Below are 25,204 nucleotides of genomic sequence, written 5' to 3' on the forward strand. Positions count from 1 at the left end.
TACTCATGTAGGCAGACGTCTTGAACACATTGTCTCACAATGGCAACAGCATCATTTTCTATTTCTCATCCCCTCTTGTTTCCTTCTCCTGTATACTTATCCTTCAAAACTGAAATTATTAAGTTCTCTAAGCACAGACATAGAATACACAGACCTCACTCTAAAGGTCAAGGGCCACTATGGAGACAATCAGCTTTTATTTTTCCCTTGGAGTATTGGGACTTGAGATAGATTGCAAAAGTCTAGAACTTGCTTAGAGAGAAGCCTTGTATCACTTTAACTTTTAAAATATTCATACTGCTTCTTTTGGCAGATGAAAGGGCTTTAAACTTGGTCCAGGAAAGAAAAATGGAGAAAATATAATAATTACTAATATTACTGAAATAATTACTAAAATAATAACTACTGTGGACTAAAAATTTAAACCCTGATGCTGGTTTCCTTAGGCAGATCTATTGCTTACTTCACGGAAAATGATAGTCAAGGGCTTAGATGTATTTCTCAGTATTTTTCTGAGTGTTTTTTCAGTACCAGTCACTGACATCGATAGCATAAAATCTGATTGTACCTTCAAAGTCATGTCTTTTATAATTGCTCTACTAACGATTTGAAATAATAATTGACAGATTCCACTTGTAGTCAACACATTCACTGATAGAGTAATACATGGTTTAAATTATGAACAATTGAGCCATAGAATAAATCACATGGGGAAGGACCAAGTTTTTCTTGAGCCTCGTGGCTCATAACTTAAAGAAATTTCATTCATGACAATCAGTTGGCATTATTTATTCTTCATTATCATATGTGAAGGTGCCAAAAAACGTAGGTATCTATTCACTGTTTTCCTTTGGTTTTATTTTTTATTATTTTATTTTATTTATTTATTTTTGAGACAGACCCTCCCTCTGTTGCCATAGGCTAGAGTGCTGTGGCCTCAGCCTAGCTCACAGCAACTCAAAGTCTTGGATTCAAGTGATCCTGCTGCCTCAGCCTCCTGAGTAGCTGGGAATATAGGCACCTGCCACAATGCCTCGCTAATTTTTCTATTTTTAGTAGACACAGGGTCTTGCTGTGTACATATATATATACGTACACTTTTTAAACCATTCATTTTTTCTTCCTCCCCCCTATGTTCTGCCTAAGTGATCCTCCTGCGTTGGCCTCCCACAGTGCTGGGATTATAAGCACGAGCCACCTATGCCTGGCCTTGTTTTGGTTTTAGTTGACACATTTCCCTTGTTGTACTTAAGTTTTGGGGTGTCATAATTCTGGCTAATAAAATTTAGTTAAAGTGATTTCATAATTTCAGATGACAGCATAAAAGCAAACCTTGGCACTGCAATGAACCTAAATTCTTTCTTCAGAGTAACATCTATTTGGTATATATGTACTCCATTTTATTTTTTCTAGCTATATCACAGTTCTGGTTTTATCAAGTAAGTATCCTCTCAATATGGCATATATAAATATAACCATTAAAACACCTCATTCGTTTTTCCCTACTAACGATACTGTTGAGATTGATCTAAAATAAAAATTCAGATAAAACCAAGAATAGGTACAGTAAAAGTGAAAACAAAAAGGATCACTTGAAATATTTGTGCTGGGCGGCGCTTGTGGCTCAAAGGAGTAGGGCACCGGCTCCATATGCTGGAGATGGCAGGTTCAAACCCAGCTCCGGCCAAAAACTGCAAGATATATATATATATATTTATGCTCAGTGTTCTTAGATGATTTAACAGTGTTACGAGAGAATTGGCCATTAGTAAGAAATTGCCATATGAGGTAAGTAAAATTAAAAAATTGCAACCTTTGGATCCTACTTTAAACAACTTCCATCAAAAGTCCATAAACTATAGTTAAGCATTTGAACCATATAGCTATACATGTATGTCTATAGATATCTATGTGTACACATAAAAAATATGCTGTGCTTATAAAGGAAATGCCTTCCTAAAATGTTATTCTTTTTATTTAATATTTCAGATGTACATTACCAACACAATCAAAGCCAAAGGAACCAGACTGGCTAAGCCAGTTCTGTGTTTGGGCTTAATGTGTTTGGCCTTTCTTACTGGACTCAACAGAGTAGCCGAATATCGAAATCACTGGTCAGATGTGATAGCCGGCTTTCTGGTTGGAATATCTATAGCAGTGTTTCTGGTAAGTACACATTTATTTAGATATGAGTGTGTTTTTAGTTAATTTGCATAACCACCTATAAGAAAGCACAAGTATGCATCACAGAATTTGACTACATGTGATATGTCCCAGTATAATATACGTATGAGTGTGTGTTACCTGTGTGTGTGTGTACAGGGTGGCCATAAAGTTCGTGTGTAATTTTAAATTGCACATGAACTTTATGGCCACCGTATATATTATGTATGTGTGTGTGTGTATATATATATATACATACACACATTATTTTAAACCATTCATTTTTTCTTCCTCCCCCCATGTTCTGCCTAAAGTCAAGTTTGGGGATGAAACGTATGTGAACATTTTCATATAAAATAGAAAACAGTCTTCCCCAGATAGTTTTTAAGATGGGCTTGTTTAGATATATCCTCAGGGCAGTATCTAGAGCATCCCCAAATACCCTAGGGACTCCCTGCTGGCCCTTCAGTGAGTCCCCTTGTCACACTGCTCTCTAAGGGGTTAAACTCCACCATGAGATGAGCTGTTCCCCTTCAGTAACTAAAAATGCATGCAGACTTTCCAGGACACACCGTGTTAGATCACGTTTTACCAGGCAGCACAGAGCCCGCGCAGTGATTGCTAATGAAGTGAGCCTGCCATCTGCACCCTTCTAAAATCTCCTAGGAATATTCCCACAGGCTTTGGTCGTTGGGAAGTATGTGTTAGTTTGACTTTGTTGCTCTGTTTTAAGCATGGGTATAGAACATTTTACCTAGATTAAAAAAAATACCCAGACTACCAATCAATACATATTTTTTAATTGATCCATTAGAATTTAAGAAATACTTTATTTATTTCCATTTTGGTTACATTGAAATTGTTACTTTGATGTGACTTTCATTTCTCAGCCTTCTCTGACTAGTCAAGAAGTAGGAAGCAAAAACCTATGGAAATTACAAGCGTGGTGACTCACACCTGTGATCCCAGCACTTTGGGAGGCCGAGGTGAGCGGATCACCTGAGCTCACCAGTTTGAGACCAGCCTGAGCCTAGAGCAAGACCCCCATCCCTAAAAATAGCTGGGTGTTGTGGCAGGCACCTGTAGTCCCAGCTACTTGGGAGGCTGAGGCGGGAGAATCACTTGAGCCAAGAGTTTGAGGTTGCTGTGAGCTGTGATGCCATGGCACTCTACCAGGGGTGACAAAACGAAATCCTGTTTCAAAAAAAAAAAAACAACAAAGAAACAAACAAACAAAAAAACTTATGTGAACCTTCCTAATGTTGGAGCACTGTTTACATATCAGACATTCTAAGTAAGTTATTTCCTCTAGAATCCTCTGGGGTAAAACATTGACCTTGACTTCACCTCTTCTCTGCATCCCGTGTTGCTATTTTTCTTGATTTGACTCTCTCCAATTCCCATTGTCATGTGGAGAGATAAGCCCAACCTTCCATCTTTTCCAGAGATTTCCTCTGTAGCCTCATGAAAACTGGGCCCAGACTTAGACCACAATTTTTTCCTTACTTTTGTTCACTATAGTTGAAATAGATAAACATCTCAAAGAGCAAAACAAGCAAAGAAAATAATCACAGGCAAAGCAAATGGCCTGCCAGTAGCCAGGGTCTCAAAGCCCTGGTGTCGGGCACAGTGTGTGGGGGCCGCCCGGGGCCATAACACCTCCCTGGCATCTCATCAGCCTCCTTGTTTACCTTCCTGTGGTGTTGATGTCTTCCTTTTATTTCTAGTGAACATCTTATCAATTTTCCAGGCCAGACCCCAAAACTTGGTGTTTTCCCACTCTAAGAACCACGTGGTGATTGCGAGCTAGGGACTCTGGACACCCCCTAAGCTGAAGACCCTGTATTGCATATAGTAATTTGAACACCCATGATAGCCCTTTAGACATTTCCACACACATAGGAAAAAGATCTTGTGAAAATGTCATGTGCAAACAATGCCTGTGAAATAACTAACCCTGGGATGCAGAGATGCATGATTAGTGCATTCATTCACAGCCATTTCCCAGCATGAGTGCACGCAGATATCTTTCGGTGGTTCTCAACCTTCCTCATGCCATGACCCTTTAATACAGTTCCTCATGTTGTGGTGACCTCCACCCATAAAATTATTTTCGTTACTACTTCCTAACTATATGGATCGTAATGTAAATATCTGATATGCAGGATGTATTTTCATTGGTCATGCCCCGCAGGTTGAGAACAGCTGCTTTAAATGAAGCTGATAACAGCCTCCCTAAAGGATCCTTATAAAAATCTATAAAAGTCAAACAAAATAGTGCATGTTCAGTGAACAGCCACGAGAATGACCAAAATAAATTCCAGAAATGATAGCTTGTTTCCTCTGAGTCCTTTTTACCTACATAAGATTTGTGCTTTGAAAATACGTTTGCTGGAAAATAAAACCCTGGGTGAAGACAGAGGAAACAGGTGAATCGGTAGCATGGAAATACGATGGCTCAAATTGGACCCTGGTGGCACAAAGAGGGAGGGGAGATACCCAGTGTATCCTCCAAGATATTTAGGAAGTGAAATGGTTTGGAGCCTGATGGAACCAGAGGTGATGGGGGACAGGCCGGGGGAATGTTCTATGATGATTCCAAGGCTTCTCTATGATGATTCCAAGGCTTCACCTCAATTGAGTATTTGTTTTCAGCAATAACTCCAGTCTCTGCCTTGCAAATCATGGGGTATATCCAATTATCTTGGAGTGTGTGCAAAATTCTTAAGTGGATTCAAATTAAAATTAATGCTAATCTACTCCAATCCTCAGGGTCTTGGTTAAAGGAGCCGACACCCCTCAAGTTGCCTTTTATTCAGTCTCCTGGTTCATTCCTCACATGACTGATTCATTTAATTCAAATTTATTTGCACTACAAAAATATTCATGTCTTATTTCTTTGACCTCTGACCATCATCTCTCAAGTCAAGAAAGTATTGCTTCTTACTAAATAGTAAAGCCTTCCCTGAACCATGAGTGAAACAGTGAACCCTACTGACAGATCAATTTCTTCATTTTTCCCTTTCGTGTTCTCCGCAGCAGGTTTTAACTTTTAATAAACAACACAAATTGATTAATGTGTAAAAATTACTGTGTAACATACCACATACAACACTTGACTTTATTTTGCTATCATTCCCATTTCAATGTCAGCTTGTTATACAGAAGTCCATCGGTTTGTTTTGTTCACTGTGTAGCCCTAGTAACTAGAAAAGGAAAATACTTGCTGAAGGAATGCATGCATGAACGATTGGATTAAATTACGTCCCCAAACTCCTTAAAGCAGTGGCTCTCAACCTTCCTAATGCTGCGATCCTTTAATACAGTTCCTCATGGTGTGGTGGCCCCCAACTCTAAAATTATTTTTGTTACTACTGTTATGAATCATAATGTAAATATCTGATATGTGGATGGTCTTAGGCGACCCCTGTGAAAGAGTCGTTTGACCTCCAGAGGGGTCACAACCCATAGGTTGAGAACCACTGCCTTAAAGAGTTAAAGGAAAGCCCACGTGTAGGAAGTGGCACTGGGTATCAGCTTTAGTCCTCACCTTTGATGACTATATTCAAAACTTTTGCACACTTGAGATTTGGCTCAGGTAAGTTCTAATTTCTCCAGGAAGTTTCTCTGATTAGCTGCGTTTCCCATTTTTCCTGAATTTCTACCATTCTCTCAGTCCTTCCTGTTACAGGATGACAAGGAATTATATTCTGTCTTAAATGTGTCGCTCTTATCCTGTGTTTCAGGTTAGAGAGTACAATCCTCATGCTTAGCAAAATACAAAACAAATCCTGGTTGGACAACAGTTGCAGATTGATTAATATTATTTTACTAAAGTATCTGCTTCAAAGCACTTCCAAAAATGACTTATATGACAATGTCAGGCAGAATAATTCCAATAGCTGTGTTTAAAATATATGTAAAGTAATAATAACAATAATAGTTATTTGTGTGCCCTTTACTACCTTAACTTAATCCTAATAATACCTAGTTGAGGAGCTATAGTTATTGTTCTCACTTTGCAGGGAAAAAAAAAAAAAAAGAACCAAGGCTTAAGTAACTTGCCCACGTTCATAAAGTTAGTACATGAGAGAGAGCAGGACTGAGATCCAGGCCTGTGTGACCCCAAACTCCATGCACTTAACCCCATGCAATAATGATGTTTCATTTGCCACAAAGGAAGAGGAAGTGTGAACACTAATGATCCAATTAATTTATTCTCACTTCTGGGAACAAATATATGGGTGGAGGTGATATAGAGGTATCTTTGTAGGAAGGAGTTTCCAGCTTTGAAGAGACATATATATTTGTCAATCAAAATATGACTGTAAATTATGCATAATTTCACCCTGAGATAGGTGCTTCGATAAAAAGAATCACAGTTTAGGAGAGCAAAAAATAAACAGAAACAAAATAACTGTCTTGTCTAGGAGTTCGGGGGAGGTATCCATGAGCAGGTGGTGTTGAGATGAGACACAGGGCTGGGTTGAATGCTGCATCTAAAGATGGTGGCGATGGGGGTATTCCAAGCAGCAGGGAGGGAAAGGGAACAGAAGCATTTGGAAAACTGAGGGAAGGAAGGTGCAAAGGTGGGCCAGAGTTTTCACTTTAATAGAAATGGAAAGCCAGGCCACAAGTGGCTTTAAGAGGATGATGTAATTCAATTTAAATTTGGAAAGACCACTCTCACAGCATTGTAGAAAACAGATCGGAGGGATCAAGGTCAGATTTAGAAAGGTACTTTAGAAAGCTATGCAGGAATCTAGGCAAGCCATGGTGGCGGCTTAGTCCTTGGAGTTAGTTGGTGGTGGAGATAGAATGAAGCAGATAGAAGAAATAGAAATATTTAGAGATCAAAATAGTTAGAAAGTAAAATTGAGCAGATTCAGTGATCAGTCACGTGTAAGAGGCATAACGGATAAATCCAAGTTTTCAGCTGTGTGCCCCTCCTTCGTGTGTGTGTATGTTGGAGCAGGGATGTCACCTTACCTTGAGAGAGTCCAGGAAAAGATCAAAGCAGAAGTGGGGCCAGGGATGGGCAGCTCTTGAGTTTTTGTTGAACTTGTTATACCTTTGCCAACCAAAGAAATGAAGTCAACTTAGTGACCTACTGTAAATCTCTTCATTCTCTGAATGAGAAAACTAAGACCCAGGGACCTGTCCAAGTGATGTATACCCAGGCATGCGCAGGATCAAAACCCAGGTCTCCCTACTTTTTTCTTGTCAGCATTTTTATGGAAATCAGTTCCATACTTAGGAATGTTAGCAGACTTATTAAATATGTAATATGATTCTAATGAAGTTTTGGCAATTTCCCTCCTTAGAACAATTTAAATAATAAGTCATGAAGAATCTCATTTTGCTAATAGATACTGTTTAATAAGTATCTACTATGTGTTAAGCTTTTAAGGATTTTACATCTGATTTTTCAGCTGTTTCAGTTGCATTATCCTGACCTTCAATTAAGACAGATAGCCAATACATCCTTTCAAAGAGTTTTTTTATACCTAAATAACACTTAAAAATTACACTAATTTTAGAAGCCCATATTAACTCTAGATGAACTTTCCTTCATCCCATTAGTTCTGTATTATGTACATAGTTATTTCAACATATTTCACTTCAGAAGAATTATCAGTATTTTTTAATCACCCAATTTACCATTAATTTATAATACCAATAAAAAGGGAAGCATAGGTATATTTGTTTGTGTGTGTTTCATGGAATAGATGTGAAACATCTTGATTGTTTCATTGTTGTTGTTGGCTAAAATTTGTGATTATATCCTTTGTATTCTAGAACAGTGGTTAGTCAGCAAACTACAGGCCAAATTTGGCCTGCTGCCTGTTTTTGTAAAGAAAGTTATATTGGAACATTGACACATTGATTCATTTGTGAACTTTCAGTGGCTGCTTTTTCACCAAAGGTCAGACAGAGTTGAGTAGCTGTTGCAGAGGCATAACCCTGCAGAGCCAAAAATATTTACTTTCTTGCCCTCCAAGACAAAATTTGCTGACCCTATTTTGAGGGCAATCAGTATCTGTCAGTCTTTGTGGGGTCATAAAGCTGGCAACATTATTTATTAATGGATTATTCACCTATCCATTTCCAAGCCCTTCCAATTCCTTACTTTCAAGATCTTAGTGGCAGGGGTCAAACTGAGGTGTCCAGTGATCACCAGGTTTTGACCTATGCTTCCAATCTCTAATTCTTCCAGGAAATGGAAGAAGAAATAGATAACAATTTCTGAGGAAATATTTTTCTGATGTAAAGTCTCCTAGTATGTGCTATTGTTCTATAAATTTGTAAATTTTATTTAAAAACCAGAGAATAACTATGATCTAATTGGCCTTGGAAAATATTCCGTAATGAGTCCTATTAAAGATAAGGATTTCTAATGGAGCTTTTGTGAAAGCACGCAATGTGAACATACAGTTGCATATTAAACATTTGAATGTTTAACCAAATTAAATGTTTATGTATAATGTATATGTTTAAATGTTTAAACATGTTAAACAAAATGAATGTTAGGTTATAGCTGTAAATAAACACTGTACTTTGATTTATAATAAAAAAAAAAAATAAGACCCAGAAACAGAAAACTTAAGAATGCCTTAAGAACACCACTAGTCAGCAGGGTGCCATGGCTCACACCTGTAATCCCAGCACTTGGGAGACCAAGGCAGGTGGATTGCCTGATCTCACAAGTTTAGACCACCCTGAGCCAAAGCGAGAGTTCATCTCTTAAAAAAACAATAGCCAGGCTTTGTGGTGGGCTGTAGTCTTAGCTATTTGAGAGGCTAAGGCAAAAGGCAAACGAACTGCTTAAGCCCAGGAGTTTGAGGTTGCTGTGAGTTATGAGGCCATGACACTCTACCATGGGTGACAAAGTGAGACTCTGTCTCAAAAAAAAAACCCAAAATGCCACTAGTCAATATAGAAACTAATTGTACTGGTTTGTGGAACTCATTATTTCTAAAAATATGATGCAACAGAATCACAAGCTTCTCCAATTCCTAATCCTTATTCTTCATTTACTAAATCAGAATCTTTAGGGGAGGGCTTAGGAATGTGCATTTCTTAACAGCAACTTAATTTTTATGCGCACTAAGGTATGAGAATCCCTGGTTTAGTTCAAATCCTGTCTCCTATGGGGTATAATCCATTGAAACGAGGGTCAGTTTATTTTATGTAAAGGGTCTTCTATTTCAGTAATAGCCCCAGTACGCGGTTGTTGAAATGCCAAGTATATATGGGACACAATAACAGAAGACAAACTGGGTTAATTACAGGGATGCAACTAAATTAGAGAGTGCCAATTGTAGAAGGTTTATTATGAATGTGATGATATTGAAGCAATAGAAAATAATTAGCATTTAAATTAAGTTGTAGGTTAGCCACATTAGGGAAAGGTTAGCTTGCTATGAATTTTTATAAGGTTATGGTGTTATTTTTGGATTGATGTGAGCATTGACTATAATGCAATGAAAATTTTGGAAGAATAAAACCGTTGTTATTAATTGAGCTACGTATTAATGGGGGGATTTTCCTGCACATAACTCCACTGGCGTAGCTATTAAAATTTATACAAGATAAATTGGATATAAAGTTATATAAGTAACGTTTAAGTCACTTTAATGTTCAATTACATGTTAGGATTTATTAAGCACCTCAAAAGGGTGATGATAGTGTCATAGGGAGCTTAGTTTTGATTTAACTGCAATTGTTTTCCACAATTTTAGGTCGTATGCGTGGTAAACAATTTCAAAGGAAGACAACCAGAAAATGAGCACATACACATGGATAATCTGGCACAGATGCCGATGATCAGCATTCCTCGAGTAGAGAGTCCTTTGGAAAAGGTAACATCTGTACAGGTGATTCATAATTCAAACTCTAAAATGTGATTATCTAGAGCAAGTGAGTATTTCTGCGTGTATATATGGAGCCCATCTGCACAGTCTCTGTTGATTTCCTTAAACCTCAGGCTTTAATGTGGTATTTAGTAAGAATCTCGTCACTGAACAGATCACCTTAGGAAAATGCATCTCACGTTGACAGTGTTTCTTTGTATCCCTCATTTGAGAGCTTACAAGGAATCCGTTTAGTACTTTGCTGTAGGTTTTAAATAACTAACATTGTGCACTGGTCTCACATGTGGGAAAAAACAACAAGATAGTTTTAGTTGAGAAGCTATGCATTTTTCACAAAATATATTCCATTTCTTCCATGCTCCCTTTCTATGAGAAAAGGATTAGGTCCTAGTATAATGCCTGACGAAAAATCAGGGCTGAATCTCAAAGTAAAAAGTTCTTTTTATTTTATTTATTTTGAGATAGAGTCTCACTCTGTTACCCAGGCTAGAGTGCCATGACGTTAGCCTAGCTAACAGCCACCCAGGGCCAAACTGCTGGGCTCACGTGAGTGCTAGGATTACAGGTGTGAGCCACCACGCCCAGCCTCAATGCAGAAAGTTCTGACAATAGGAAAACACCTACCATGCTGTCCCAAAGGTGAGGCTGGGCTGAATGTAGCCAGATCAGGCAGCACTTTGACTGGCAGGTTGAGGACCTCTGGAGCATGGCAGTGAGCAAAGAAACCTGACCAAAACTCTCCTTTAGACTCTTGTCTCGCTGGAATAACATTTCCTGAATGTTGATGCGGGTATTTGTCTTTGTGACTAAAATGATTGCTCAGAAGTTACTAGAGACCTGTTCGTTTCCACATTTTGATCGACATCTCGAAGAGTTCAGTTTCATGCCTCTCAGGTATTCAGATGGTGTGAATTCATGAGAGATAATATATGCAATGAAAGAACAAAAACTCTTTTGAGAGACTCCAATAAGAAACAATTAACAATTAACTAGAATTAAAAGAAATGTTTTGTAATCGGATTAAAGCTCTGGTCAGAGCAACTTGGAATACTGTGTACTGACCTTGACCACACAGTCCTAAAGTGGGCATTGATAGAATAGATGGCATTCAATAAATATTTGCTAAGTGAGCGAATGGATGTATCTTGACTCAATGTCATAATTAGGGGGGACTTTTGGAAGAATAAAATAATGATTAGTCTAGAGTAAAAGAAAACTCAGGAAAGAAGCAATAGCTTTCCACGGGTATCCCAAGGACTGTTCTATGAGAGAGACAAGAGAATTGCTCTGGAACAGGTCAGAGATATAACAAAAGAAGGAAAGTGGGTCTAAGAAGACAAGTAATGTCTAGAAAGAAGAAAAAACTTTCTGAAAATGGAATGGCACCCATAAGAGAGATGAAATTTCCTTTCACTATGGGGATTCCAGAATAACTAAATAATGACTTATCCATGATACTTTGGAGGGAATTCAAGCATTCAGCTAAGGATAGAGGTACATTAAATAATAATGATGTTACAATAATGTTACTAATAATGGCTACCATTAAATGACCATCAGTATAGGTGAAGTCGTGTGCTGACGGCTTATATAAATTTTATCAAAACACATCTATGCTCGACAAAGTATAATTTTAGTCAGCTCATGGAGCAGAGTTCACATACCCACTCTAGCAAGATCTAAGAAAGAAATGAACTACTTTGTCCTCTAAGCCATTGGATTATTTTAATTCTCTTCTACAGTGGATTAGCTGATGTCCTATTAGAATAAATCTCCCCGTTTTGCAGTTAAGAAAACTGAACTTCCAAAGGGCTGAGTAAATTCTACATCATTGATCAGCAGCAGAGAAAAAATATACAATGTAATGTTTTTCCTACCTATGTGAGAAAATGTTTTAAGAATTGAATAATATGTACAAAATTTGATCTTGTTTCATTAAATATAGACAGCAGTGGAATTCAGAAAGAGATCTCAAACATATATGAAATACACAGTCATACTAACAATTAGAGTCCTTTTTCATTTTATATGCCTTCGAAATTACCTTTACTAATAATACTCACAATCGTCTGCTTTTTAACATGTTTATGTGCATGAGGATTCTTCCTAGCATTGCCACAAATATTCTTATATGCCATTACAGCATTCTATACATATATTAAATGATTTAAAAATTCCTGTTGTTGATTTTATGATAGTTCATTTTTATTAACCATGTTAACATATTAGTTGATAAAAGCAGAAGTATCCTACTGGAATCTCACAATTGCCAGAGTTGAGTGTTTTTCAACTTCTTCATTAATCTTTTTGTTGTTGTTGGCTGACAAATTCTTGTGCTTGGCTTTTCCTCTGTAGTTAGGGAATCAAGACGGTTTGAGCCTTAATTTCTTCTCCCATGCTCACCACAGTGCATTGGCACACACCCTGCTGTGCTCCGGCGTCCTCTTCTGTCTTCCTCTTCCTGTTCCCTGATGGTGCCTGCTGTTTGCCCACTCCCCGGAACTCACACAAACCGCGGGAAGATGGCGCAGCCAGGTGGTGGGAATTCATCTCAGGCTTCCTTAAGGAACTCTGCTGCCGAGAGGACACGTATCTGTGCTCATCAGCCAGAAAGGGAGGGAGGCCACCACTTGGGGGAAGCCTCAAAGATCTTTCTTTCCTTTTTATAAGGAGTGTTTGAAAAAATACACAGCAGTCCTGAGCAACATCATTTCATCTTTTCATCTGACATGTTCTATCCAACATTGATGAGAAAAAAAAGAAAAAAAAAAAAAGATTTCCAGCCAGGGCCACTGTCTGTGTGGAGTTTGCATTTTTCCCAGGTCTGGGTGGGTTTTCTTGGGGTACTCCAGTTTCTTCCCACCTCCCAAAGCCTCAAATGTTAGGCAGATTGGCCACACGTGGTCCCATGATGGGTGATTTCTGGCCGGACTTGGTGCCTGCCTCGTGCCCTGAGCTCCCGGGATAGGTTTTGACACCCACAACTCTGAACTGTTACATTTGGGTAAATCATTTTAGTTGCATTTTTTTGTTGTTGTTGTTGTTTATCCTCAAATGTATGTATATTCACATTTATTTCAATGTTGAATATGTAAACTGTTGGTTATTTAAAAGTTTGGAGATATTTTTTTGACCAGAAATATGCAGTGGGATCTTAACTCTTGTTTACATTTAGCCAATGGTAAAATTGGTTTTGTTACATGCTGTTTGGCTTGAAGTCACAGTTTTCAAGAGCCTATCAACAAAGTTAAGTGAGGGTTTCCTGTATTGTTTTCATCATAGTTCCTGTTGGTAAACAAGTAAATGAAAAATCCTTTGCGGTACTTTGATTTTCATAATTGACAGTTGGAGAGGGACATTAGATCCTAAAAGCTGGCCCCCCAAAGAGAGTAAGGGATTCAGGCACACCCAATATTGCAGCTTCATTTTGTGAAGCTATCAGTTTTTGGCTATCACTTTTGTGTGGAGAAGATAGGGGATTTCTTTTAGAAGTTATGTGCTTATATAACCTTTTCTGTTCAAAGTACATGTTTGATAAACTATAAGCTACAGAGTAATTACAGCATACAAGCATTCTTTACTTTTATGCCGGCAAGTTATCCCTTAATTACAGGGAGTTTGTCATATGGTTAATTACCATCGTTTATGAGGAAAAGTCATGATTTCTCAGAAAGCTAAGTAAGTTTGAACATACATTACACTTGGTTTTTGAAAAGAATTAGTCATCTGTGGAAACTGGCCCATCATATCCCAATGTCCACTAAATTCTTTTGTCCTATTGTCTACAAAAATTGGCTGTTTGTCGTATCAAATCCTGAAAAGCCTACATGTACATCCGTAATGAATTTTTAAATCAATCACGGCCCATTCATGCACTAGGCTCCACTCTGTTTTAGTTTGGTGCTTCTGCTCACAGGTTCTGGAGTAGACTGGCTGGGAATCTTGGATGATTTTGACCTTAGGCAACTCTCTCCAATGCTCAGTTTTTTTTCCCTAAATTGACCATTATGAGTTCAATAAGCTAATAGTAAAGCACTAAGGATAGAGTCTGGCACCTGGGAAACCTAAATAATTGCCAACAATAATTACTATTATCATTTAACAGTCAAAATGGATGAGGTAAATCAAGATATGGAAATGGTTCAATATAGTAACATTATTGAAGCATATGCATATGTATAATGAAACCAGTATGCAAATACCACATAAGATATTTAGCTTTAGTAGCCTAGAAAGGGGAAAGAGTATGTGGGAGGGGGAGAGAGAGAGAGAGAGAGAGAGCGCGCGCACGCGCAAGTGCGTGCAACAGACCTGAGTCAGAGCAATGTTTAAACCTAAAAAGGCTGAGATGGGGACCATGACTTTATCTGCATTCCTAATTCATTCTTCCTTCCTTTACTTTTTCCTTTTTTTCTCCCTCTCTTCTTTCTTTCTATACTATATTATATACTATATATATATATACTATATATATATACTATCTATACTATATACTATAGTATATATATTTATATACTATATATATACTATCTATACTATATACTATACTATATATATTTACGATTAATTTTGTAACTAAAAATTACAATTTTAAAAAATGATTTAATTTTCTTAAGCTGTTCTCTAAGTGATTCTAATGCTTCTCATTTAATTGACAAATCATATGTTCAGACTGACCAAAGTCCCTTGGACAGATTCCTACAGGATAATCTAAATCTCGATGCTTCTTTCTTAGGACTCATTTTTCTCTAGCAAATTGGGCACGGGAATCTTGGTGGTAGCTACCACACCCTCATGCTCAGGGTCCGTCTTTCCCTGGTACCTACGGCCATCCCCACTTCAAGTCACATGGGCCCTGGGACACTGCACTTGAGTTGTGGGCAGGTGCCTCTCATGTACAGGATCTGTAAAGTTCCCACCCACCAAAGGACCCAGGGAGCTCAATCTCTTTGTAGGTCATACTACCCCTTCCTCTCAAACTCATATTTTTCTGACTCTGCCTTTGAGGGTCCATGTAGCTAAACAAAGCTTCACTGTTGCTGACTTCAGGTTTTCTCTAAAACCACAAAGACTCTATCTACCACCTGAAGGAGTCTAAGAAACAAACATCTGACTCTCCTTCTAGAAAGAGGAGATGGAGGCAATACTGGTACATTTCATTATCTATAGACTCCTAAAGATATGAGTAAGAATAATGTAGGAATTCATATCTTAATAGTTGTGTCACTAAGAGTGCAAACTAGAGTAAAATCTTATATATTAAAATGTATGTTTATTCATTATAAATACATTCATTTGGAGGGTATTTTCCAAAGGACAATCAAATTCTTTCTTAGCTATTAAAGAAGTGCTATGTTGGAGGAGGAGCTAAAATCATATGGAGTCCCACTAATTCCCCGGAATTTCAAAGAGTAAAGACCGGGGACTGGAGCGGCATGTCAGAGAGGGAGGAGCCCATTCCCATTAAAGCACACTGCCACCCCGGGACCAACATCATTTTGGAACAAGTTATCAAACAGGCAAATAGTCACCCAAAGGAAGCTTTCAGACATGAAGCTGTCCTCGAAGAGGCTTCTCATTAATAGACGTTCCTGCCAGACAAAGCAACACTTTCCTAAACCAAATGGGTACCCTACAACTGGCTAGTTACATTCATTCAGAAAACTAAACAAAAATTGCCTCCAGGACTGCACCCTTCTCCTGGAGTAAAAGACTAAACAAAACAGCATTCTTTCTGGTGTTCCAAGTAGGAATGAATGAAACTGTATAGAGACAAAGTGACCTTCCTGGAAATGCCCTTGGTCTCAGCTTCCTCTCAGGCAAGTAAAACATCCATATGATAATGCAAACTACATCTTCCAGCTCTTCCACTCAAGATGTGAGTAGAGCCTTCCCTAACTATTCATGGGAATAGTTAAGAGATGGTTGATGAGTCATTTCAAGAAAATGAACTGACCTGCCTGATGCAAGGAAGAATAATCAAACAAGAACTTAAATTCTTTTTTTTATTAAGTAATAATAATAGTAATAGTGCAAAGAAAGTAACATTCACATTGTCAGATAGAAGTATGTCTATTGTAGAATACTTTGATCAGTTAACTTCTTCTCATTTTGTTTTTTTCCAAAGTCTCAAAAAAATAGACCACTAATATTTATAAATAAAAGTAAAAGATACTTTCAAAAAAAAACAGATCGTGACAACTCTTACAGACAATAGAAAAAGAAATACTTCAAAATCATTCTACTTAATCTGGATACACCTGATATTAAAATTGGAGAAAATATATTATTATAAAGGGGAAATTACAAACATATTTCACTTACACATTTAAATTCTTCAAAATAATTTCTTGACACAGATGAGAGGGAAGGACATATTTCAAGAGATAATGCATGGTTTTTTTTAAACAAGATTAACTATAAAAAATTTAATTGAATTTATTGCGGACAGCATCTCCTTTCCACAGTCAAGGAAATTAAAGAAAACAGGTGAAATGAGAGATGCAAGATAGCTGACACAATTAAGAAAGCAATGTAAAAAAAAAAAAAAAAAAAACAGACAACAATGGCTTGGCAGGATTTTAGCCAATACTAGAAACCATCAAAAACAAAAACCACACTAGAGAAAGGCAAGTCAGTTTTATTATGGACAGGTTATATAATGAAAGAACAAGAGAATGAACAGGTACTAGACTACGGAGGACACACCACATGGCACATGATTCATCAGACACACAGCAGAAGAGTTGGGCAATGGCAAAACTCAGAGAGATGCTTTTTTTTTGCAGTTTCTGGCTGGGACTGGGTTTGAACCTGCCACCTCCAGCATCCATTGGATGGCGTCCATGCTGTATGGGGCCGGTGCCCTACTCCTTTGAGCCACAGGCGCCACCCAGAGATGCTTTAAGGGAACATTTTTTTTTCCTAAATAAAACACTTGAATCTTTAAGCTATACGAGTTAACTAGATTGAAAGTAAACGGGAATATATATCAGAAAGTAGATAATTTCTCAGTGACTGTTTTGAATTTCAATACTGAAGAAAGAATCCTGTCAATGTTGTGGTATCCGGTAGTCTGGTTCCCAATTATTATCTACCTCCTTCCTTAGGCAGAGGATTCTTCCTGCTTAGTCATTCTGGGATTGGTCAATAACTATGAATAGACCTGATATATACCTCATTAATCAGAAACTTGTGGAGCCATCGTGAGTTTCTGCTAACTTTATTGTTCCTACACCTGCTTGCAGGAGAAGGCCAATTTCCAGATAAGTACTATTTCCTTCCCCTGGGCCCTAGAATAGGAAGGTGGGGAAACAGACCAACACTCAATATATAGCCTACAGCAGATCCATAGGACCTGGCCACCAAACACGTAGTAGGGGGAAGAAATAGGTCTATTTATTGTTAGAAGCTACTGAGCTTTTTAGGTTATAATGCTGTATTCCTAGGGAAAACTAATATAAACACTGAGGCAGAAAAAGTAGTTTACCTTTTATCTTCATAGAATGAGATACAAGATCTATCCTAGATGAAGTAATGTCTTCAGCGTCTTTAAGGAATCAATTTATGACATATAATTTTCTTCTCAACTAAAGGATTGTTGAAGTATTCAAATAACCATAAAGAATTCAAGAATTGTACTACTCATGAAAAGTTTCCAGAAATCTTTACTCAGTAATATACCAATATCCAGAGATAAAGTTAGGAAATCCATGCTGTAAAAGCAAGTCGGCAGAAAGAATGGAAACCATTGAAATATAATGCTAATTAGAACTAACTGTTGTAAAATGCAGTATCAGAAACAGTGAAAAATTACAAATTTTGTTAAAAAGGAGATATGCTATAACAAAAGAAAATCATGTTAAAGAACCAAATGAGATAGAAATACTAGAGAATACCCGGATTTAGAGTTTGAAAAAGTGCAGATGTATGAGATTTGCCAAAATTCATGAAGAGGGGCTTGGTATCACTACTTCATTCTTAGTATTGCTAACTAGAAAAATGTTCAAGCATTCTGAAAAATAAAGGCTACCAAGAATAATTTAAACTGGTTTATAAAAGGCCAATCACAAAGTATAAAATACAAACCACACACATGTCAATGAGTTGAGGTCTCTAACATACACAACATCCATATTGAAAAGTGGGTAAGGTCCATGAGTGGAGAAATCACTAGAGACCAAATAAAAGTGAGAGATCAATACATGGGAAAACAGTCTCTGTCCCTTCAGATGCAGGATCAGGTAGTTGATTCTCACTCTGTGAGAAATTGGGAGCCATTAAAAGAACTTACAGAAGGAAATGGCATGTTCAGAAAGTAAGAGTGAACAACAACAAAAAAATATGGGACATCATTATAGAAATCCAGTGAATGCTGCATACATATAGTGTTTACTGGATCTCAAGAGAGCCACATCTTGCCATTGTGATTGACCAATGATGACTTGGAGAAGTGTTTTACTCCAGTGTTAATTCCCAGAACTTATCTAGCCATTCCCATGATTTACAGTAGAAAAGGTCTTCTTGGCCGGGGTATAACTGAGGAAACTGTCCCTCTCCCTCACTCCAAAGAATAGGCTGAACCTTCATGCACAGGTGGTCCACCTACAGCCCATGGGCCACATGCAGATTATTTGGTATTTATTTATTTATTTTTGAGACAGAGTCTCACTATGTCACCCTTGGTAGAGTGCCATGGAGTCACAGCTCATGGCAACCTCAAACTCCTGAGCTTAAGCGATTCTCTTGCCTCAGCCTCCCGAGTAGCTGGCACTACAGGCACCCGCCACAACGCCTGGCTATTTTTTGTTGCAGTTGTCATTGTTCTTTAGCAGGCCCCGACTGGGTTTGAACCTGCCAGCCTTGTTGTATATATGGCCAGCTCTGCAACCACTGTGCTACAGGCACCGAGCCCAGACAACTGTTCTTATCTGTGTTCTGCCAATGTGCAGCAGAAAAGAAAACAGGCTGGACACCCTTGATGGCATCTCCCTATCCTTCCTTCAGAGATGTCTCTTGCTCGTAACGGGTAACGGATGCACTGACATTCTTTCCAGATGATCCTCCCATCCCAGCAGCAAAGCACTGAGCTCTTTTGTCCTTTCCTCTCTGTTGACCCCACCTGTTCTCACTCTACGACCCATAAAGGATCATGAGACTGGCATAGGGAAGCACATGGAAACAATGTCCAGAGTACCAATTTTAACTGATGCTGGACAGAAACTCTGAGAAAAGGGACATCTTATCTGGCAAGGGAGCCAGATTTAAAAACAAATTAAGAATGGATAGGAATTGATAATAGAAAATGGAATATTTCAAATGGATCTAAGGGGAATTCATATTCACATATCTTTATTAAGGCCACTATAGTCACTGACTGATTTAGGAAAACTTTGACAGCTACAGTGAATCGAGTTAGATGTAGAAAATGCTTTCTGAGAAAGTAATTTTTTTTTTTCATATAAAGCCAGGCATAATGATTGAACCAAAGGGAATTCCCTCTTGTCAATCAGAAAGGGAAAGTAAGGATAGGAATAGTTTATAAGATTCTAGTTTTATATTTAGGGTAAGGGGCTTTTCACCAGCCTGTGCTAACCAACAAAGCTCAGAATATAAAAGGCCACGCTTTGTAACAGAAGGATCCGTGGAAGGAAAGTGGCAAGCAGTGATGACAGTTCCCCAACTCCAGAAATATCATAATGAATATGTGCTTTTGTAGATGGAAATTACCATGTGTAATTCCCAGGACAACTGAAAAGAAAGATTATACGGATAGGAAAATCGTAAGAGAACTCACAGCGACCCGAGGAAATATAATCATTGGCCTTTACATTGACTTTTTGGTAGATTATACTATTACAGGGGTCAAGGTGAAGCATAAATTAGAATTTAATCAGAGCAGTGGGTTGACAGAGAGCTCAGCTTTTGAAGCTGGAAATCCTGTTTGAAGCCTGGCTCAGCTCCATAATAACTAGGTGGTGGCATGAAACAAATCCCTCCTCCTCTCCTTACCTGAAAATCTGATGCAGTGACGGTTCCCCTGTAGGATAATTGTTGGAATTAACACTTCTGGGTATATAGCGGATACTTCACACAAATTAATCAGCCTCCTGCTGCAAACAAATAATACCCTTAATGAGATTTTTTTATTTTTAATTTCAGACTGGTATACCCCTATACAAGTGTTTCATGGATTTGAAAGTGCCTATTTCATGCATAACACATGTGGCAGAAAATATCATAGTATAAAATATTGCATACATTTGTGTCTTAGCAACAGCCACACGATCCTTTGGTTTCTTGCCAAGACAAATATGATTATAACGTACATTGCCCTGCTCCCTGTAATAAATTCCTCTGAGGTTTCAGAATGTTGTGTGTGAATAACTCTGGCGATCTATTTAAGATTCAGATGCTTTTCTATAATGCAAACCTTTGTTTTTACGGAGCTGCCAAACTGTAATATAAATGTTCCGTAGGACCTTGTCAAAGCAACCTTAGTGGTGATTAGATATTGGGATAGTGGAGCTAAAAATATTCCTATATTAGGTATTTTTCCTTAATCTAAGCATTGAGGATTTACAAAAAAAAAAAAAAAATTGAAGTAAATCAATGTTTATGTGCTGTGCTCTGTCCTCACTTATTACACTTAATTTTGTTTTATCAGAACCAATTGAAAATGGAAGCTTAAAAAGTTCCAGCAGGCATCAACATTGTAGTTCATCCTAACACATTCTGTTATTCCTTTTCCATATGCCATTTTCCTATTTGTGCTCCTGTATATTCGGTATTTATTTTTCTGCACTCTGTATGAATTATAATATACTACATGGATAATAAAAGCCTGATCCCCTCCCCGGGTGTGTCACAGGCTTTTGTAAAAGAATCTTTCAATAAATTTTCAGTAAATTACTTTTGAATATAAAAAGAAGCTTTCTCATCTCATTTGTGTGAATAAATATGGAGTTGAGGACTGCATCTTTAAATTACGTGATTCGTTCAATCATTAGTTAAGGACAGAAGAAACAATGGTAGATTTGACAATCACTCCGATGCGTACATCATTAGTTATACATGGGAAACTGCGCACACCCACTCGTCTCACTCTTCTCTCACATCTGTTTGCTTATCGTGGACCATTCTAAAGATATTTTTGAAGAAAGCAATCACAGTACCACAATCCTATGAAAACTTTTTATAGAAAAATATGTAAAATTTTATGACTAAAACTCAGAAAATAAACAGTGATCCAATTCCTAGTCTTATAAAACAACCATTGTTTGTTTTTAATGAGTAATTAATAAGTATATTGTTTAAAATCTGAAAAGCTGCAAAAGCAAAGCAAAAAAATGAATAGGAAGTATTCACTTGCCATCACAGTAACCACTGGAAACATTTTCTTAAAATGGGCTTCAAGATCAAAACTCCTTATATATCCTTTTTCTGTTTTTCTTCACATAGCAATGCATCATAGCTATGATAACAGATCAATGGCTATAGCAATCACAGTAAACTTAACAGTAAAAATTAATGTTCAGTTAGAGCTTTATATACATCTGGAATGAAGCAGAGAACTACACACATAAACTAAAATAACATTTTAGTTTTGGGAGAAATAATTCGTATCTTATTTTCATTTTCCAGAGAAAGAGACACCGAGATGTTAAGTAATACGACCAAGGCCATGAAACTGGTCTGTATTCTGAAATAATAATATGAAACCAAATTTTCAATTTTCATGGAAACTCACTTCAGAACTCAAACTTGTAATCACTATGCCATATAATATTATAAAATTATATTATTAAAAGCTATAACCCTACACATCACCTAATTATCACATCTGTTAATCATAGAAGATTGCTTCCACTTCCAATTTTCCACAATTATAAATAATACTAGGCAAACATCCCTAAAATATATGTCTTTGTAAGCACAATTGATAATTTAAAATAAACTCATCTTAGTGGAAATGCTGGCACAAAGAAGATGAATGCTCTCAGTGTTTTGGATTTGATCCCGATCCTTATGTCCTCTCCAACAGTGGAGAATAATTGTTCTTCATCATCTTCACCAGTCTTATAGGCCAAGAATGAAGTGTCCTATTTTAACCTATATTTTTTGACTATTTTTCAACAAAAGTATTTTTTTGTTTTTCTTTTGTGACTAAAAGAATCAAATCTTGGAACAGAATTTCAATAACTGACAAATCAAATTTTTGACTACCTTTTGGCTGACATGAAACTTCATTCATGACATCACATTAGTGGTCCTAATTAAAAAAATATATATGAGATTATTCAGACATAATTTACAGCCCATAAAATTAGCCATTTTTGGCATACAGTTTTCTGAGTTTTGACAAATGCATACAGTCATGTAATGACCATACTCATTGACCATGATCAAGGTATAGAATGTTTCTACGACTCTCCAAAGTTCCTTCCTTCCCTTTTGTAATCAATCCTTCTTACAGCACCCAAGCCCTAGAAACTACTGATCTGTTCTCTGTTCCTAGAATTTTGCCTTTGTAGATAGGCTATATAAGTGGACACATACAGTATGTAGTCTTTTGGGTTTCTGAGTCTGATTTCTTTGTTGCAACTATCAGTAGTTCGTTTTATTTTATTTTTTTTCCTACTCAACCTACTATTATATAGAAACACAGTCTATTTCTTCAGTCATCAATGAAGGACTTTTGGGTTGTTTCCATTTCTTGGCAATTATGAATAAAGCTGATATAAACATTCATGTAACGGTTATTCATGTGTGTGAATACCTATTTTTCTTTCTTTTAGATAAATAACTATGAGTGAGATTGCTGGGTTGTATGATAAATATATGTCCATAAAATTAATATATATTAACTTCTATGAAAACTTTCTTGAATTATGTCACATGTCTAATGGCTCTTATAATTTTGAATGGTTCTGAAATGAATCTTGATGGGGATCATTCAGATTTTCACCAACTGGTGCCTCTTTCTAAAAATAGTAAAGTTTTAAAATGAGGAGCTTTAATTAGTTCCCAGTTAGACAAGAATTTATCATGCACTTGGGTACATTACCCACATTCTCTGATTCTTTTCTGTCATGCATTATGATGCTTACTTAGCAAATCTAAAAATTTTTTAAAAACGAAACACCAAAGAAAAATTCAAGTTATAGTTTAAATACTAGTATAAAAGAAAGCATTGGTACAATTCACTGATATGTTCCCATTATCATTGGTTATTATGCACAGTGAAATTTTATTTACTAATATATTCATGTTTGTAATATATGAAGCATATAACAAATATCAAGTAAGAAGCAGTGCAGTACAGCTAATGAGGAGAGAGAAGATTTTGTAATCCTATACAGAAGAGGCCAATGATGGCTATGCTGGAGAAGCACATAAAGAAGGACCTATCTAAACTCAGCAATTCCTGAAACACCATCTAAGGGGAGATCTGAAGGACCATTAGCCACCAAAGAAGGAAAGAAAATAATCTTCCAGATGGAGGAGCGAGTTTGCGCAAAGGTTTGGTTCAGCAGATGAGATAAGGCAGCAGGGAAAAGAGACTTGAAGGTGCTCTGAAAGATTATTCAGATGATCAATTATGGGGTCCAGAATGAGTAGAAAAGAAATAGAATTCTTAACAAGCAAGGGAGACTGGAGCAGACAGATAAATTAGCAATAAGGAAATTTCCACATGGCCACAGAAGCCTTGTAGCTTGATGGAGGCATGGCAGGAGGTAAACTGGATGGCTGATGGTGGAGAATAGAACTGTGAATATGGGATAAAAATGTGGTAGACAGGAAGATCCATCGGACTCACGTTAAGAAAATAGTGTGGGTGCGATCACACCTATGGTTCATCTCATAAGGGTACATGTGAATCTTTCTAAATGTAGAACATAAATGTTTTAACACAATAAGAAAATGACATGAAGGCTATGTTAACCAGTTTGATGAAAATATTTCAAATTGTATATAAAAACAGCACACTATACTCCATGACAGTATTAATGTACACAGCTATGATTTAATAAAAAAAAGAAAGAAAATAGTGTGCATGAATACCCACATCCACCAAATAATAAACATACTAACATTGATATTGAAAGAACTTACTTATATGCAGTTTCACAATACATTAGGGTAGCATTAAGTTAAAGTAAAACAAGTCTTTGCCACAGGCCTTCTCAATACCCTTGTGCATTCTGAGGCTCCAAGCAGGGCATATTTGGTCCTAAAAGGTTTGAATTTAAAGTGGTTTTTTTTTTTTTTGTCTTGTTTTTTGTTCTTTGTTTTATATAATCAGTCAGATTAACTCCTTTTTTAGGCAATACTCTTACAACCAGTGAAAGGACAGCTTTTTTAAAAAATCGATTTTATATCCCTGGTAATGCTTACTTCATTACTCACTTCCCTGAAGCTTTAGGTAGTAGAACTTAGACTATATAAAAGTGAATCCATCACTTGCAGAAGGGGGAAATATCCGGGTTCCATGCCAAGAGACTACCATCCAGTAGGCCTGCCCTTGGGTCTGGGGACCTGTACTACATCAAGTATGTCAGGTGGTTTGGGTGTAGAGCTCACTTGTGGCCTGGAGCCACCTGGGCCTGCAGAGCTGCTGAAATAGTGATTCTCAATATGGGCTGTATATTAGAATCATCCAGAGAGTCTTTAAAAATTCCCAGTGACCAAACGATGCTTCAGGCCAATTAAATCCAAAACTCTGGGGTTGCATCAATATTTTCTTAAAGCTACCAAGTGATTACAACTATGAAGCCACGGTAGAGAACCAGTGCCCCGAAAGATTTGATGGGGGAAAACTTTAAGTTTCCTTGGCTTCTCAGGACGTGGAAATATTTCATAAGACCTGTAGCCAATTCTCTAGTAAAAACTGGGCCTGCCTCTGGTTTAATTTGCTTATTGAAAGAAGGCTGCCTAGAGATTTCTGCTCTCTTGTAGGAGAAAGGATTCTTTCAGAAAGTAGCTCTCATCCCCCTTCTCTGAATAGTACCAAAGGGAAATTTCTGAATAGAAACAAAACTCTGAACTAGTATATAAAATTCTGAACTGAAACAGAACCACTATAAAGAAAAAATCTATAGCATTCTTTCCCAAGAGAACTTTCGTTGTGTCCTATTTTGGCTTTTATTTCTCCATATTGCCAACTT

The 25,204-nt window shown here is 37.2% G+C and overlaps 1 protein-coding gene across 3 annotated transcripts in view; it reads left to right on the forward strand.

Moving 5' to 3' along the window:
- Positions 1–25,204, forward strand: part of PLPPR5 (phospholipid phosphatase related 5) — a 136,282-nt gene that overhangs the window by 102,955 nt on the left and 8,123 nt on the right. For 2 of the 3 annotated variants that reach the window (XM_003784126.2, XM_023509851.1), the window contains exons 4-5: positions 1,990–2,166; positions 9,906–10,025. In XM_003784126.2, the coding sequence (XP_003784174.1) occupies positions 1,990–2,166; positions 9,906–10,025 (297 nt within the window). Of the gene's footprint in view, positions 1–1,989; positions 2,167–9,905; positions 10,041–25,204 lie in introns of all 3 variants that reach the window. The other variant, XM_012801670.1, reaches the window with a different exon arrangement.

The sequence above is a fragment of the Otolemur garnettii genome, unplaced genomic scaffold, assembly GCF_000181295.1.
Source record: "Otolemur garnettii isolate 467f Iridium unplaced genomic scaffold, OtoGar3 scaffold00010, whole genome shotgun sequence".
Classification (NCBI taxonomy): domain Eukaryota; kingdom Metazoa; phylum Chordata; class Mammalia; order Primates; family Galagidae; genus Otolemur; species Otolemur garnettii.